At 41.2% G+C, this 19,258-nt stretch overlaps 1 protein-coding gene across 1 annotated transcript; it reads right to left on the minus strand.

The window, feature by feature from the left end:
- Positions 1-12,179: 12,179 nt before the first annotated feature.
- Positions 12,180-13,502, minus strand: LOC138358060 (putative uncharacterized protein DDB_G0286901). Its single transcript, XM_069315529.1, has one exon. The coding sequence runs from the start codon at positions 13,500-13,502 to the stop codon at positions 12,180-12,182; it is 1,323 nt and encodes a 440-aa protein (XP_069171630.1).
- Positions 13,503-19,258: the final 5,756 nt, after the last annotated feature.

The raw sequence follows: 19,258 nt of genomic DNA on the forward strand, positions 1-19,258 counted from the left end.
CATAACAATAACATATTGAACAATTTTCTTGAGCAGGTTCGAAGAAAACCAAAATCTTGCTGCGTGGTTTCTCTTCACCGTCATCCCTCCCTCACCACCAGGAGTGATAACAGGTTTATGTTAGCTGTATTAATATTAAGCTGCCTCACACTACATTACCTCTGAAAAACGGTGCCAGCCTGAGTTATTGGGACATTCTTCTTATGCCAGGCTGGGAAGTACCGCGTCTGGCTATGGCTGGCAAAACATACACACACACACACACATGTAACATGAAGTAGCCCAAGAACTGTAGCTCTTCACTTAGAGATTCAATTGAGTATATCTAGGGAGAGTAGAGCCAGCGCTTCTCAGCCTTCCTTCCTCCTCGAACACTCCTGTAAGCTCTATTATTTAAGTTTTTATCGCAATAGATAAGTCTGAAATAAATTTATTGCTTCTTCCGCTAAGGCAATTTAATGTTCATTCGTCTTTTCGATTTAAATAGAACATAAAAGAACGGGTGTGATTTTCTTGGAAAATAGACGACAGTCAATATTCAAAGTTAGAAGCAAATAAATGAATAAGAAAGTTCCTGTTGCTTTCATCTGTAAGATTAAAAAAAATGGCTTCAAACCCCCACTAGGCAATCAAATTTCGAAGCTCCAACATATTGCATGAACCACGATGTGCTGTAACCTTTAATGAACCATAAAAAAAGGCGAATTTACGACCGCAGGAAGGTTTACGAGCAGACCAAGAATACCAACCGCGTCCACCACCGTTTCCAAAGCCGCGTTATTATGTGTTCACAGTCCGAGCAGAACTCTGATCAAATCTCGTACGGTTGCGCGTTCATTTTGTATCGCCAGAGCGTTGATTAATGGAGCAGGCAGGCCAATTAAGCAATTCAACGGCATTCGGATAAAATAAATATATCTCTATAGTGAGTTGGAGAGACAATAAGGCCACTGGCAAGCCATGAATGATCATTCATGGGTCGGAATAACGTAGCGATTGAAGTCTCATCTGATGGGGTCTCTTGGTACAGCAACGATGATACAGGTCCGTGTTGAATGCAACATTCAGCTCCGATTACAGCAAACGTCATTCCTTTAGGTGATTCACCTTTATCTGTATTATTTAGTTTAGCGGTGGCTAGACCACAGCCCGAGATGTGAGGAGGAGTCTCGACGATATGGCAACGAACCACTATGTCAAAGTTGGTTTTAATAGAAGTTTAGGTCTCTTAAATTAGTTTATTGTTTGGGAACTTCAACTAAGAGCTTTTGAGATCTTTCCTCACTCCCATGCTGCCTGATACTCTTCCTCTCTCCTGCACTATTATGCTTATTCCCCTCACTAGTTTTCGCTATCCTTCTCTTCTCTTCCTCTCTTTCCTAAACACTTCTTTTCACCCCTGACACTCTCATTCTCCTAACTTTCAAACACAACCTCCTTATCAGATTTTCCACTGCCCTCATATTTGCCTTCCCCAACCTGCTCTCTCTCTCTCTCTCTCTCTCTCTCTCTCTCTCTCTCTCTCTCTCTCTCTTCTCTTCCACCTCCCGCCACTCCTCTTTCTCTGACACACTTTACCCTAATCATCTAATACCTTCCCCCCCTCCCACATCGTGCTAACACCTCTCCTTCCAGCTCATTTACTCTTCTCCTTCTCAGATTCGTTGTCACTTACTCACAAACAGTTTAAACTCGTTTTACACTTCTTTAATCATTCTCTCCCTTCATCTATGCCCTCTTCTTCTCGCTACCTTCACTTTCCTTTAACTCACTCTCCTCCCTTATTCCCTCTCTCCTACTTGCATCTTGTACCTCTTCCACTAAAGGCTAGCCCTTTTTCAGTAGCAGTGATGGTCCCTTTTCCTTTATTCTCGTTGTCTCTTTCTCCTCAAGATTTGTATAATTATCTTTTCTTAAATACACGTTCTCCAGGTTATCTTCTGTGGTTACTGACAGAGCAGGTTTGCACATCACACAAATCTTCTTAATCCTCTTCGCGATTTTCTGGATTATTCACGACACGTCTCCCTTTCAAGTGTGTACAATAATGCCTCTGTACATTCCATGTCCTGCATCCACCGTGGTGATTGTACAGCATTGCATGTGGGATACACACAATGATGATATCCTACATGACGTCTGGAATATCCCTCCATGGTATTTGTCTCACATCAGGTATGGGATATCCACCGTGATTGTCTTCCTACATGACGTATGAGTACCAGTCATGGTAATTGTACCACGTGAAGTATGGGATACATACCATGGTATTTGTTCCACAAGACGTATGGGATATGGTATTGGGATATCATGGTATTTGATCCTCATGATGTATCTGATACCAACCATGGTATTTGTCCCACATGTCATTTGGGATACCCAGAGTGGTATTTGTTACCACATTACGTATGGGATACTCCTTCCTGTCCTCTTACAAAGAACGTCGCATTTCGCTCGTATGCGTTACATAAGGCTCGTGAAAGTGACGTAGTGTCCCGTTTTCTGATTTGGGTCCTCTGGTAGGTTAGGACAGGACACTTTAAATTGGCCGTTTTCTTGACGTTGGTAAACTTTAGGAGGACGGGCTTGAAGATGAAATTAATGATGAAGATGGGATAAAGGTACTTAAGAACGACAGTTTCTAGTCATTAGGAAACCTTAGGAGGACGTGCTAGAAGATGATGGCGCTGTTGCTTCCAAAACTTTTGGAAGGCTAAATCAGATGACTTAACCACAGATACCAGAGCAATTGATCTCGATCACGTCCTTGTATTATACATCCAGTTCCCCAACGAATGATTGTGGATTCGGTCGTTAAAAGGAGTGATAATTCTGGCGGAGTTACTTGATGTAGGAGGCACTGAGAGTCCTCTTTGGCTCTATCTTGGCCAGGAAGATAGAGCCTTCCTCTATCGAGATAGAGATAGAGGAAGTTAGAGATTTGGTTGCTACCAACACGTCTCTTTGTGGTGGTTTCCAGACTGAGAATGGTCTTGGCCATTCGCGACTCAGCTCGGCTGCTTGTTCACCTCAACGAACCTCTACATGAATAAACCAATCAAAAGGTAGCATCTACATTGGCCTATCCTCTGATTGGTTTCTTCTCAGACTTCGCTTAACGTCACATTGACCCAGTGACCTTGTAAAAGTCAAGTTGGTAATTTGACCTTTATTGCAGCCATTTAAAGGTACTAAAGTCAAGTTCCAACCTTTTCCTGTGTTCACCTGACACTGTACCCATACACGTCATCAAAGATGGCTGCTCCACCAAAGAGCAATATACAAGCTCATTAAGGTTTCCCAGACCTTATAGCATAATCCAATATGTTAAGTTGCATTCGTATCATATCTAGATTCCAAACGATAACAGCTCTTGAGGAATTCCCCACATTGGTAGCTCAACCAGAATTAACGCTATCCATGCCCACGTATACCTTAAGTGATCAAGTCACTTTGAATCTACCTATGCACTTTAGCTGATACATACCCACATTCTCACACAAGCAAATGAGGACTGGCTACTAATTCAAGGAACAGGTGTTTGGAATTTTGTTTCGGACACACATAGTAAAGATCTGCACAGAGTTGTGCAGATCTTTAATACATTCGCTGAGAAGCCAATTTATTATGACAGCGTAAATTCCCCTGTAAATATTTTAGTAATTTCGGTTGTATGAAAGAGCACTAAACACAACCGTCGTTCGTTCAAAATTTATTACCCAAAATTACCATGCATAAAAGTTTACTTAATATAGCAAGGTGGAAATATTAACGTTGACAGAGCTATTTAGGAGTTATCTTGAGATGATTTCGGGGCTTTAGTGTCCCCGCGGCCCGGTCCTCGACCAGGCCTCCACCCCCAGGAAGCAGCCCGTGACAGCTGACTAACTCCCAGGTACCTATTTACTGCTAGGTAACAGGGGCATTCAGGGTGAAAGAAACTTTGCCCATTTGTTTCCGCCACGTGCGGGAATCGAACCCGCGCCACAGAATTACGAGTCCTGCGCGCTATCCACCAGGCTACGAGGCCCCCTGGAGTGCTACACCAGGAAGCTTTGTGTACTCTGTATTTTATTAAAACAGGTAAGTAATAGTCTCCTTCCTTCTACTGTGATATTGTCAAAGCTAATTAGTTTTATGGACGGCTTTCAAAGGCTGAAATCCTGTTAATTACGTTAAAAGTAAACTGGAGACCTCGCATCAGTATATTAACGTTCTATCATATTAACAATGGACCAGAAAGCTCAGGATGTTCTCTTGTTAACAGTCATAGACGTGTTGACCAATCCACACACTAGAAAATGAAGGGACGACGACGTTTCGGACCGTCCTGGACCATTCGAAAGTCGATTCTCACAATCGATTTGAGAATTGTAAGACTCCAACAAGGATTAGGACTACGGATCATCGGGTTTTGCATACATGTAAATGTTTGATGATGGTGTAAACAGTTACGAAGATGACAAATAGGGTCAAAGATTCAATGAAATAAAACTGAAAACAAACGTCAAGAAATAGGGGTATGAAATGGCCTAAAAGAAAGCCTCCTGGAGCGAGATACAGAAAAATATAGGTCGACACAATACCGAATCAATCTCCTATTTCTTGAAGCCCACCTTAACCATATGTCATCAGCAGAATATGCAAGGCTTGCCAGTAATATATCTCTTCACATAAATGGGAGACACGGAGTCGCTCAGTGGTTCAGGAAAACGACTGAAGTAGTGCTGTAAATGTTGATACGACAAAGGCCAAAGGACTCAGGAATCTGTAACCCGATGACTGAAGACTGAGAGCCGGGACCCAAGAGGTGATGTATTATGGACATGTATTATGAAACATGTATTATGGACTTAAGAACAATAAAAACTATAACCTGAAACAAAAGACATTAATTGTTATCGTCCATCAAAAGATTACATCTAGCATTAGCGTTCCAATCGTGCAATGATAATCCACGAAATCTCACGTTGGATTAGCATTACTCGCCTCCTTGTCATTATACATCAACAAATTAAAGCCGCTTTGAGAAGAGAGAAACACAAATGATTCTCCCAAAGCCTCTCCAACACTCCTCTGGGCAGAGTTCTCTCACCCGGACGCTTCTCTCCTCAACCAAGGAAATATGTCCGACACAGCAACTTAAAAAAGGCTCTGGGAAAATAAAAAGGAGGGGGATGACACCACCTGGTTCCCGACAAATGGAGAACCTGTTGCTATCCAGAACCACTACTGGGAGAAATGATCGAGCAATAATTTTGTATAATGTTGCCAGCACATCCACTGGTGACAGAAAGGTGTGTGCGTGCAACCTTCTAAAGAGTATCAACGCAGGAAATGCTCTACCTTTTTGGCTACTGAAAAAGATCTTTTCAGCATAATTTGCATTTCGATTCGACATAAAGTTGGGCTGTGATTATCACTTCTCTGCCGATGTATATTTGTCGTATTTATACAAAATTATTGTTTTCATATAATTATTGTGCGATAGTTAATTGTTTATAATATTTTTATCAGTACCACTATTAGTGTTTATATTAATAAAATCATTAATAATTGTTTTATCTTATTAATATGGTTATCATTATTATTAATATTGTTATTAAGATTATTTATCAGTTACCTATGTAGCCTACGAAGCGTAGCTCATAAACCAGAGTCCACTCACTAAAGTTACCAGGAATTAGTTGAGTCAATTTTTACGGTCGAAAAACTCCACAGTTCCAGGTGTTAATTCCTGCAGAGGAAGAACAGACGCAGCCTGGCGTCCTTAATAAGCCAACACGTGGTTGATAAATCCCCCATTCCGGTACCCGCTTCAGGGCTCCACACCCGCTCCGTGGCTCCACACCCGCTCCGGGGCACCACACCCGGCTCGGAAATGAACGAACACATCGATATCTCAAGGAAGAAATACGTAATCGAATGACACAGCGTTATGGAGTGAATATACACAGATATCTTGGGCATAGTTATTTCATCAAAGCAGCTCACTTTGTGGGGCCACGTGAGCAACACAAATGCAATCTAGCTTGAATGTTGCTCACGTGGCCCCCACAAAGTGAGGTGATTTGATAAAATAACTATGCCCAAGATTACCATCAAAGTGCCGTCGGGACGGTTGGAAAATAGCCTCAGCTACCATCGTCTTTTGTACGATCACTGATGGTCGAGTGGTTAAGGTACCATGTACACCAGTTGCATTGTACTCCTGGCAGTCTGGGTTCGGAGTCATTCTGGGTGTGGAGTTTTCATTCGCATATATGCTTGGGGACCATTCAACCTTGTTCCCATATATATATATATATATATATATATATATATATATATATATATATATATATATATATATATATATATATATATATATATATATATATATATAAGTATATTTTGGTAGCAGTCTTTCCTGTAGACATATGTTATTAAATATGACCGAAAAAGTAAGATTAATAATTCTAACACGAATTTTCTCGATCTTTCGTACGTTTCTTTTCACTGTTGGTGGTAATTCAAAAATCAATTCTCCAAAATTCATTTTTATTTCTAGTCTGACGCGACACTTGAGCGCGTTTCGTAAAACTTATTACATTTTCAAAGACTTTAGCTTACACATACACAACTGAATAGAACTTACACATCTTCGATTTGTTTATATCTACATTTGAGTGAGGTGGATGGGGTGAGGTGGTATTAATAGGGTATTAAATTCCTAAACACAAGACAGAACACGAAACAATGGGTATTGAATGGAAGTGATTTGTAGAAAGCCTATTGGTCCATATTTCTTGATGCTTCTATATTGGAGCGGAGTCTTGAGGTGGGTAGAATATAGTTGTGCAATAATTGGCTGTTGATTGCTGGTGTTGACTTCTTGATGTGTAGAGCCTCGCAGACGTCAAGCCGCCTGCTATCGCTGTATCTATCGATGATTTCTGTGTTGTTTATATATATATATATATATATATATATATATATATATATATATATATATATATATATATATATATATATATATATATATATATATATTCTCATTACATACATGGAATAGGCCTGGTACACTGCGGTACATAACGGTGTATATTATGAACCTAAACAGTGTAGCGTATATACATACATACATACATACATACATACATACATACATGCATACATACATACATACATACATACATACATACATACATACATACATACACGAAATAATACTTGTTGCACTGCATTCTGCAACGTAACTGCTCAGTTTTTTGTCAATTGCTGTGAGTTTCTGGCTCAGGTCGTCTCCATAAGACATGTTGATGCCCAAAGCAATCAGCTGACACCCTCGTATGTCAGATGAATCATACACCAACATACACCAAGAACAACATCATAACGTGCGATAACTACACAGCACACTGGTAATTCATAACAGTTTCTGTCATAAAAAAGGTATAATTATGCATAAGCTTGGCCAAAAAAGTAACCCATTAGCATAATAAATTAATTACCTAAACGCCGCAGGAAAATAAAACCATCACCATTCTACCGGTGTTAGTCAGCACGGGAACCACCCCCTCCCCCCCTCCCGCCAAAAAAAAGAACAAACAAGCATCATTATATCCCACTACAATTAACGCCTGACAGCCCACAATGCAAAAACAAAATAAAAAAAAAAAAAAAAAATACACAAAAACCCAACCAAATCATTAAATGTAATTACATCGTCAGTCACGGGGTGCGGCGTGCAGGAGAGGGCTCGTGCGCGCGCTGGGGCCTCGCCCTAGCAACATGCATATATCATATACCAAGCCTTATTAACTCAAGACTCTGGGAAGGGAGCTAATAAGGCTGGTCGGAGTAATATATGCATGTTAATTGCTCTCTGGCAGAGGCAGCCGCTGTTGCTCTCCTCGCTCACCTTCACCAGCATAATGGAATTTAAGATTCGCTTCGTCTGCTACGATGAAGGGAAGAGGGAGAGAGAGAGGAGAAAAAGGGAGGGGGGGTAGTGCACTTTCATCCACGAGCATTCATTTTCCCAGGTGAATTTTCGATAATTCTTGTTTGGGTGTTTCATTACCCGCGGGCTGGAGGCGGGTGGGTGAGAGGCGGTCGTCGCCGACTGGTGGTGTGGAGGTGGTAGTGTCTTATTCAGTATGTAGTGAATGGGTTCAGCAGTGGTTGGCTGATGACAATGGGAGTCAGCAGCATGTGTGGAAGCCGGATATACCTGACTGAGTTTGGTTGTGAACCAGCTGGTCTCCGTGGGCTAATACCAAGATTAACACCCAAGAGGATCATATATTCAGTTGTTACTGGATGTTGTGCTACGGCTTAACCGCCGCTCTGTGTCAGCTTACTCCTACACCCCCGTAGCTACTTGGGTAGTGATACTGGACATACTCTTGTAAGGAAGCAACTGTGCTTTACCCTATGTTGGGCCGACACCCTGGAGACCCTTGGCCCGTGAGCTTGCTGTGACGATGGTGAGGTGGTGCAGAAGCCCTGAAGGAAGGAAACTAGTTATTCACTTCACCCATCACTCATCCTCCATTGTCTCCTTCCCTACAACACACATGCACTCCATTCAATTACGGGCTCAAGTCCGTGCTACAGGGACATTTCATTCTAAGTAGCTAAATCTAAAAACAACTCCATTCAATCCATCTCCAACCGTCCAAGTGGTTGGGCACTATTCCTTTCCTCCCGTCCCATCCCAAATCCTTATCCTGACCCCTTCCCAGTGCTATATAGTCGTAATGGCTTGGTGCTTTCCCTTGATAATTCCCTACCTTTCCCTCACCTCTTCCCCTCCCCTTCCCCTACCCCTTTCCCCTCTCTCACTTACCTTCCCTAACACATCTGGCGAGCCTCAACCCACAACTCTCAATTCCCCTCCAACACCTCAGCCATGTTCAATCTATTCCATTACCAACAGCCTTGGCCACTGTCAATTATTACTCATGCCCCGTCAATCACAGCTGACCCTGTCGCCAAACGAGATTCAGAATTGACTGTAAAATAAAAACGGGAACTGTAAGATGTTGTCGAGACAGTAGACAAAATACAACTTGGAAAGATAAATGCCATAATTTGTAGTTGTTACAATTTTCCTTTCAATTACTAACATAAGAAGGAAATGTATATGTTTATCTCTCAGAATGTTCGGTAATACGTTTATTGCTTGTGATGTGTATCTATGTATGTATTAACACGATGTACTGAACGGGGTGAGAATAGCTTGAGCTACCTCATCCCTTTGTGTGTATTTTACCTCAATAAACTTATTTCAATTTCAATTTCAACTAACATAAGAACTTAAGGTTGAATAGTTATCACACGACGACATGGAGTCAGGGAGACTGTTAGGCACTTGTGGGGGGGAAGGGTAAGGGGCTGAAGGCAAGATAAGTGCTGGAACATGAAGACAGAGTGAAGGAATGGTGCCCAACCACTTGCGACCATCGGAAATCAAACGTCGACCCTTCAAGATGCGAGGCCGTCGCTCTATCGTTCATTCCAAGTGGATGGGAAGGTAAGAACATAAGAATTGTGGAATATACATAAGTCCGAATGTCTCATGTGAGGCAGTTTCTATATATGTCCACACATACAAACACACACACACACACACACACACACACACACACACACACACACACATACAAACACACACACACACACACACATACAAACACACACACACAGGGGCCTCGTAGCCTGGTGGATAGCGCGCAGGATTCGTAATTCTGTGGCGCGGGTTCGATTCCCGCACGAGGCAGAAACAAATGGGCAAAGTTTCTTTCACCCTAAATGCCCCTGTTACCTAGCAGTAAATAGGTACCTGGGAGTTAGTCAGCTGTCACGGGCTGCTTCCTGGGGTGTGTGTGTGTGTGTGTGTGTGTGTGGTGTGGGGAAAAAAAAAAAAAAAAAAAAAAAAAAAGTAGTTAGTAAACAGTTGATTGACAGTTGAGAGGCGGGCCGAAAGAGCAAAGCTCAACCCCCGCAAAAACACAACTAGTAAACACACACACACACACACACACACACACACACACACACACACACACACACACACACACACACACACACACACACACACACACACACACACAAAAAAAAAAAAAAAAAAAAAAAAAAAAAAAAAAAAAACACAACACAGACACACACACAAGATGTACACGGAGTGTGTTCCGTGCTTCTTAGTGTATATTCACGTAAACACTCAACGTGTACTTAAGTCCTGAACTACTCTGGGCTAACTTCGTAAAGAGAATAGTTAGGATGTACTAGAGAGGCAAGCCCTACACATCTATACAAGAGAGGCAAGCCCTACACATCTATACAAGAGGGCCAATCGTTACGCATGTGTACCACGAAAATGCACGTGCCTAAACGGTTCAGGTGGCTGAAACCGGAGCCGAGGGTCCTTACACGGAGGCGGAATATTGTCATTCTGTCCTCATAACCAAGGACAAACCTTTAATATCCGGCCACGGCCGCTACTTGACCCGCGTAAGCCGGTTGCCTTTATGTATGGAAATTAGTAACTAAGCGGCGAGCATGGTGCTGTGTGCATATGATCGCCGCTGGAGTCGTCAAGCAGACGTATAAACTGCTCTAATGTGGGCCGCAGACCGCATCAAGAACGGTTGCATAAACCGTCTTTAGCTTTAATAACAGGTGATGCTGCACTGCAGGCGAGACGGTAATAACGAGGGGCAGGTACTGGCGGTGAAGGATCTTTATGGTGTCTAGTGCTGCGGGAACCTTCTAATTCAATATGAATACACTCAGGAGATGGTCGCTGTTTCAAACGCAGCCATGGCGGAACTGTTCAATGGCGCTGTAGAGGTCTCGCGTCTCGGGTAATTTGATAATCATGACTATATGGTATTTGTGACCTCTCACACCGTCCCTGTTCTCTTCCCCTCTTCACCCTAACTACCCCCACGCCTCTTCACTCTACACACCAAACACACACGCGAGCGCACGCAACAAAAATAGAGCCAAGTCGAGCGGTGTTTGAACGAATTTCGCCTCCATCATTTGCTTGATGCGATATTTATTCGGACGGAAATGGATATTGCAATGTAACCGCACATTGTCAGCTCTCTCCAGCACTGTACCGCCACTAACCAAAGCCTGGACTCAGGCCTACCATCGTTAACGAAGACCGGAACGAACCCTTCACAAGGGCTCTGTTAGATATGACCAAGTTGTTGTTTTAGATTCAGCTACTCAGAACAAAAAGTTCCAAATAGCACGGGCTATGGTGAGCCCGTAGCTGGAGGCTCTTTGAAGCCATTATCTGTATCAATAGCTGATACTAGAGATCTGGTGATATAACCAAGTAGGCTCAGCTTTATATAAACATGTGAGACGGATCACAAAATTATATGGGATACTTTTTGTTTAACTTATCCCCATGACTGTGGCTTCAAAATAAAAATAATGGAATCAACTTTTATAAACAATAATTCAAATTTTAATATCTTCTCAGTGCAGTGGTAAACAGATTTGGTGAGTGATTATGTAACAAGGAGTTTGTTTGTTGTTGTTTGAGATTTAGCTACTCAGAACGAAGTGTCCATGTAGCACGGGCTATAGTGATCCCGTAAAGGTTCAAGGAGGTTATTACCCCAATGTATACAACTCTTTCCAGGACACCTGACTTGACGCCATAGAAGCGTCAAGTCAGACGCTATGAAGAAACACTGACGGAACTGGACCTCACTTCACCGGAAGAAGATGAGACATGATTACCACATACAAAATTCTTAGTATAATTAATGGGGAAACATAAAGACAGACTAGTTAACACGTGTGGTTCACGGACAAAGGGATAAAGGTGTAAACTTATATCCAAATGAGCCTCAGAGACATTAGCATTTGTTTCAATATCAGAGTAGTTAACATTAGGAATTAGAGATGAGGTGGAGGCAGACTCCTTAGACAGTTTCAAAAATATATATATCATAGAACTCAATAGGCTCAGAGACCTAGTTGATTGATAGTTGAGAGGCAAGAACAAAGAGCCGAAACTCAACCTCACCCCACCTCAAGCATAATTAGGTGAGTGCACACACACAACCTACCTTAGGGCCAGCAACCCAGCGTCGCCATTAATTATTCATAAAATCATCAAACTTCAAGAACTCATTTCTAAGACACACTGGCTGCTTACGAAAGACTTAAATCAGGGGCGAGGGCTTACCAAGTCTCTTGGGAACTGTGTTGCTGGCACTAGTATTGCCATTTTTGTTGCTAATAGTGTTGCTATTATTGTTACTAGGGTTGACACTGTTGCCATTATTGTTACTAGGGTTGACACTGTTGCCATTATTGTTACTAGGGTTGACACTGTTGCCATTATTGTTACTAGGGTTGACACTGTTGCCATTATTGTTACTAGGGTTGACACTGTTGCCATTATTGTTACTAGGGTTGACACTGTTGCCATTATTGTTACTAGGGTTGACACTGTTGCCATTATTGTTACTAGGGTTGACATTGTTGCCATTATTGTTACTAGGGTTGACACTGTTGCCATTATTGTTACTAGGGTTGACATTGTTGCCATTATTGTTACTAGGGTTGACACTGTTGCCATTATTGTTACTAGGGTTGACACTGTTGCCATTATTGTTACTAGGGTTGACACTGTTGCCATTATTGTTACCAGGGTTGACATTGTTGCCATTATTGTTACTAGGGTTGACACTGTTGCCATTATTGTTACTAGGGTTGACATTGTTGCCATTATTGTTACTAGGGTTGACACTGTTGCCATTATTGTTACTAGGGTTGACATTGTTGCCATTATTGTTACTAGGGTTGACACTGTTGCCATTATTGTTACTAGGGTTGACATTGTTGCCATTATTGTTACTAGGGTTGACATTGTTGCCATTATTGTTACTAGGGTTGACATTGTTGCCATTAGTGTTACTAGGGTTGACACTGTTGCCATTATTGTTACTAGGGTTGACATTGTTGCCATTATTGTTACTAGGGTTGACACTGTTGCCATTATTGTTACTAGGGTTGACACTGTTGCCATTATTGTTACTAGGGTTGACACTGTTGCCATTATTGTTACTAGGGTTGACACTGTTGCCATTATTGTTACTAGGGTTGACATTGTTGCCATTATTGTTACTAGGGTTGACATTGTTGCCATTATTGTTACTAGGGTTGACACTGTTGCCATTATTGTTACTAAGGTTGACATTGTTGCCATTATTGTTACTAGGGTTGACATTGTTGCCATTAGTGTTACTAGGGTTGACATTGTTGCCATTAGTGTTACTAGGGTTGACATTGTTGCCATTATTGTTACTAGGGTTGACATTGTTGCCATTATTGTTAGTAGGGTTGACATTGTTGCCATTATTGTTACTAGGGTTGACACTGTTGCCATTATTGTTACTAGGGTTGACACTGTTGCCATTATTGTTACTAGGGTTGACACTGTTGCCATTATTGTTACTAGGGTTGACATTGTTGCCATTCATATTGTTATCATCGTTTTGTTACCATTTGTATCATGCTAACAGTATATTCATTTTGTCTTAACTGTATGCCAATATTACTTTCCCTAGAATGCTAGTTGATTCTGTTAATGTTAAAACCACAGTTAGTAGTATTACATACAAAAGTAATCATTTCTATTGCAACTGCATTAACTTATTCTTATCGTCATTGTTAATGTACTTGTATCACCATTGTTACTGTACCTGTAACACCATTGTTATTGTACCTGTATCGCCAGTGTTATTCTATCTCTTTCACCGTTATCTTATCATGTACTATTATAATAATATTCACAAGATTTATACTTTTACTAATCTATTTTCTAATATTATAATTATAACCCTTCTTAGGACGGTTTGCATTATGTATTTAATTATCTATATAATTATTTCCGTGCGTAAGTATCCAAATAAGAGAAAGAAATTTGAAAAATGTCCGAGCGCTTTCGTTTTTTCTTCAATGTGGATATTTATGCATAACTGAATCATGTTTTATTTTATACAATCTTTCAGAATTATTACCATATTAATTATGATCTTCATTTGATAACATACGTCCATTGCTACATACAAATAGAGGTAGCAGTGAAAAGGGCAATTTGGTCATCCGAGGCAACCCGTGTTTATATCCATCCACACTCACATTGTTTGTCTAGACAACGCTTGAAACAATCCAATAACCCCTGAGTTGATTGCGTTACATGCTGACGTGTTCCATAAATATTAAACCCTATGTCGTAACCAGTATTGACGTTAGCCACTTCTGAATCTAACCCAATTCCATTAGTTTTCATTGTTTAGTGTACTCTTTTATGTTTATTAATTTAGCACTCTGTTACTATCTCAACTGTTTTATCCTTTTACAGATCTGTATACTTCATACGTGGTTTTTTCTTTTGTTTATCCACTTTACATTTTTAAGTGATATAGTTTTTTTGAATGTGAAATTTATGTAATTTTCACCAAACAAAATTCCTTACAAATCATGGTGTAAATTCCTTACACAAATTTCTCATATATACAAGTGTGGGTTTTTATCATATACTAAAAAATATTATTGATAAAAGCATTAAAACTCAAATAATAACAAAAGAATTTATAAAAACATAATAAACCAGCAACATTTCACAATTACGAAACAATAACTGACAAAAATATCAATTTATTCAAATGTTTATGGAACAAAATTTCTTAATATAAATTTCAATAAAGGAAAAACAATTGCCAAATATTCCTAATATTCTGAGGTTGAAGTTTATCTAGTTTTGAAGCACCTATTCCAGTCCTCTCGACTAAAAGGTCGCGTTTATTACGTTCGGTTACCACCGTAACAAAGTCAACCTCTTGTGAACATTAACGGCTCAGAAATATCTACGTTTTCTATGCATCGGACTCAATAGGTTAGCCGGGGTTGCTTGGGAACGTACGCTGGGAATTAGGCTAGGCTAGGTTAGGTTAGAATAGGCAAGGTTAGGTTAGGTTGTGTTATGAGGTTAGATTTTTTTACGGAGTGGCAAATCAAGTGAATAGCCTAAAGGCAGATCGAGTAGGGAATATAGTTTCAGAAAGCGAATTCCATTTGAAGACTTCCAGACACAACAACAAAAATGTTGCTGTCAGAAACCCTTTGTACTCGGCAACTACAAATTTGCACACTGCAAGTTTTTTTTTTGTCTGCACTCTGTTCTTCCACACTGCAGCATGTCCTTGCCTTTGCTCTTACTGTCCTTGTTTCCCTGTACTCTGCTCTACTTCTTTCCTGTACTATGACTGGTTTTGTGCACCATGTTCTTGTTTTGACGTGCCATGTCCTTGTTTCCAGTCCCATGTATTTGTTTTCCTGTACAATTTCGTTGGTTCCTGTACCATGTCTATGCTTTCTGCACCATTTCCTTCATTCCTGTTTCCGGTCCTCTTTTCCTCTACTATGTCTTTCTTTTCTATACCATATACTTCGTTCCTGTTCTATGTACTTGCTTTTTATACAATATTCTTGTTACATACACATTGTCTTTGCTCCATTCACTCTATTCTTACTTCGAGAGAGAGAGAGAGAGAGAGAGAGAGAGAGAGAGAGAGAGAGAGAGAGAGAGAGAGAGAGAGAGAGAGAGAGAGAGAGAGAGAGAGAGAGAGAGAGAGAGGAGCGAGCATACCAGTATTAACAAACTATTTAGGCATGAGTATTAGTGAAATACTGTGTATGAGTTTCACTCCATTGTTGCTTGGCACTGTCATTGACGGAAGCTGCGTCACACAACGTACGTTTGTGTCTACGTCACAGACTATAACTGTCTATGTGCGTCACTGAGAGAGCAGTGGTATTCTTGGCGTCATACAGCGTAATGGCATTTGAGTGTCAGCGCATAGTGATTCGTGCGTCATTCAGAGCATCAGCATTAAGTCACCGTACGCAGCGTTATAGTGCATCAGAGAGCATCACCTCTCCGCTAGGAAAACGTCAATGCGTCACCCGCATGCGGCAGATGGAGGGAGGCGGCATTAGTGCGTGACAGGCGGGGAGCTGGAACATTAATGCGTGGCGCGCACCTGGTGGCAAGCATGCAGCAGTCTAATCAATAACATGACGGACAGGTGCGCCCCTACGGCCTGCCTCTCCCTTCGTCTCTTTGTACACACCTTCCACACTCCTCTCCCTCTCTCTCTCTTCTCTCTCTCTCTCTCTCTCTCTCTCTCTCTCTCTCTCTCTCTCTCTCTCTCTCTCTCTCTCTCTCTCTCTCTCTCCCTCTCTCTCTCTCTTCTCTCTCTCTCTCTCTCTCCCTCTCTCTCTCTCTCTCTCTCTCTCTCTCTCTCTCTCTCTCTCTCTCTCTCTCCCTCTCTCTCTTCTCTCTCTCTCTCTTCTCTCTCTCTCTCTTCTCTCTCTCTCTCTCCCTCTCTCTCTCTCCCTCTCTCTCTCTCTCTCTCTCTCTCTCTCTCTCTCTCTCTCTCTCTCTCTCTCTCTCTCTCTCTCTCTCCCTCTCTCTCTCTCTTCTCTCTCTCTCAATTTGTCCGTCCACTGTCCTTACGTGAGAGCATGGTCACCAATCTATCTACTAGCTCTCGCAACATTTCTCATTCCCTTCCTCCAGGGCCTCTTCCATTCTTCTTCTTCCTTCTCTCCACTTCATATTTGTTTCTCATCAACGTTGCATCAGTCTCAGGAACGACTCTGAGCTCGGCCAAAAACACGACCCCCTTGAGATCGCCGAGTACGACTAATCAATTATTTTTTTAAGCCAAATTTACAATTGTATTGGCCAGTTGTGTTTATATGCGTTTCAATTATTTAAATGTTATATACGTTTTCAATGTTATTAACCAGGATGTAAGTGTCACTGGCAGCTTCATATATCTTCGCTCTCAGGATGAGTGATGTAGCACAATAAATTACCTCAAAATTAATAACCAAAAAATTAGCTTTAAAAAAAAATTCTTCTTTTTATCATTCATTTTTATATTGCTTTGTTTTGCTTCACATTATTTGCACTGTCATTTTATTTTTTTATTCGTTTTTTTATATTTTCTTTGTTCGTTCATCGTCTAGTACTCAATATGCACGACAACCGGAGATAGGCAATGTTTTCTATCAATTCTGATCGCAAAATTAATTGATTCTCGAGGCTGAATTGCCCATTTGAAGAGGCTGACGAGGCCACATGCTTGTTTGTAGCCAAGAATGTTGGCCACACGTGTTGAAGATTCTTAGGCCGGCACTGAGGTTCCAGATCGCAATTGGTGAAGAACAGAGAAGCTACACTGACGGTCTACCCTAAAATTGATGAAATCTAAGTGTGATTACTGCGAATTACCTCCCGTTGAACATCAGGAACCAGATATTCCAAGAAATTGTTGTCTTGTGTTCGCGCTATCAGTGGCTGCAAAACCTCATGGTTCGATCATGAAATTCTCTCACGCTTGGTATAATTCCTCTTCATATATTTATCTCTTTATATAAATTATATATATAATATATAAACCATTTTCCTGGAACACTTGCCCAAAGCCACCCTCCATCTCCCTCCAAACATTCCAAGCGATATCGTCTTTTCTGGTGTACTGGACGGGACATAACACAAGGTTTCCTCCTCATAATTATTTCCTTGAACTTCGACCCGTCCTGGCCGGACCTGGCTTTTTACTGAGCCTTCAGCGCTAGAGAGATATCTATGACATTCTTACCTAAAAAGGCCTCACCCTCGGCCCAACTTCATTGGACAGCTAAATGACAGCAATTATACGAGATGGACAGGAACCTGCATTTCACCTTAGCTTCGTTTATCTCAAGGACAACACAACAAGTGACATATATATATTTATGATCTGGCTCGTAAGGGAATGTGTTCGCACAATTCAAAACAATTCGAGAAACGAGACCTCTAACTCACAGTTACAAACGTCGCCTTGCATGTAGTCTCAAATTATTTAATATCTTAAAACTCGTAGTTATCATTAATGCGTTCCATTTTTTTTGTGTGTGGGAGGGGGGGTTGAAAATGTTTAAGCCAGAAGCAAAAAAAGTGAAAGTAAATAGGTAAAAGCCACATGAAAGTAAGTCTTGGTGGCGCAGTGGCAATATATTCGCCTCACGCTTCGCTACTTGTTTTAATTTTATCTTCTTATTCAACTGCGATTCGCAATCTACCAGCGAAACGATTGAATTAATAGTTTCGCTGGTAGTTGCATTGTGCCTAAATACAGTTGGCGTTCGAGTGCATTGTCCCTTCACGCAGTTCGCGTAGGGAGGCAAGGAAGCATCTTGCCCCACTGGAACATTACTAGATCAGCACGTGAGGCGAGCCGGGTAGAGGCTAACTCCTCCAGAGGCTGACTCTTCCAGAGGATGACTCCTCCAGAGGCTGACTCCTCCAGAGGGCGACTCCTCCAGAGGCTGACTCCTCCAGAGGCTGACTCCTCCAGAGGCTGACTCCTCCAGAGGCTGACCCCTCCAGAGGCTGTCTCCTCCAGAGGCTGACTCCTCCAGAGGCTGACTCCTCCAGAGGCTGACTCCTCCAGAGGGCGACTCCTCCCAAGTGTAGACACAGGCGTGTTGCAGCGGCTGCATCATGATGGTAATCTTAACTTGCGGCGTAGCTCGCGTACCTTTATAATGAAGACCAGATTAAACTTCGATACCAACCCTCAGTGTCAAATATTTGCGTTTTGTTACGCGAACTTTCGAAAAGAAAGCAACTTTGGGCTTATTTATACGCATAACAGGTATTACGTGTTGCCCGAATTCTTAATTCTTTAATATGTCATTTCCTACGCAAATTACATAGGCTATAGATATGAACAGTCTTGCTCTACCACTATAAAAATCTCAACAAATAATCCGGACACAGAAGTTTGTTTCTCTTGACTTTGAAATTCATTGTAAAGGCAATGACAAAAACTTGCAGATTTCTGTACAGACCACCACAACTAAATCAAAATTATGATTACACCTTGCATGCCACACTCGTATTACAAACCTCCAGGACGTGTATAACGGAAAGCTATATTTTCAACAATCAAGTGATCAAGAAACAAGAAAATTAACCGACGGGTTCATGACATTATACTGCTTAGCTAAAAATAACAATTTAAGGAGAAAAATCTTTTGGAATTTGTCTCCATGACAGACAAAATTGCAACTCATAAGTGGGAAAAATAAGTATTATTGATCATATGAGTTATATATAATCACATGACTGTTAACATCTAAATTGTAAAATTTGTAAAAATTTGTAACTATATAACCT

Source organism: Procambarus clarkii, chromosome 81, assembly GCF_040958095.1.
Source record: "Procambarus clarkii isolate CNS0578487 chromosome 81, FALCON_Pclarkii_2.0, whole genome shotgun sequence".
NCBI classification, from domain to species: Eukaryota; Metazoa; Arthropoda; class Malacostraca; order Decapoda; family Cambaridae; genus Procambarus; species Procambarus clarkii.

Bases quoted from the DNA above. Each gene is read 5' to 3' on its own strand.
- LOC138358060 (XM_069315529.1), bottom strand. From the start codon at position 13,502: ATGAATGGCAACAATGTCAACCCTAGTAACAATAATGGCAACAGTGTC.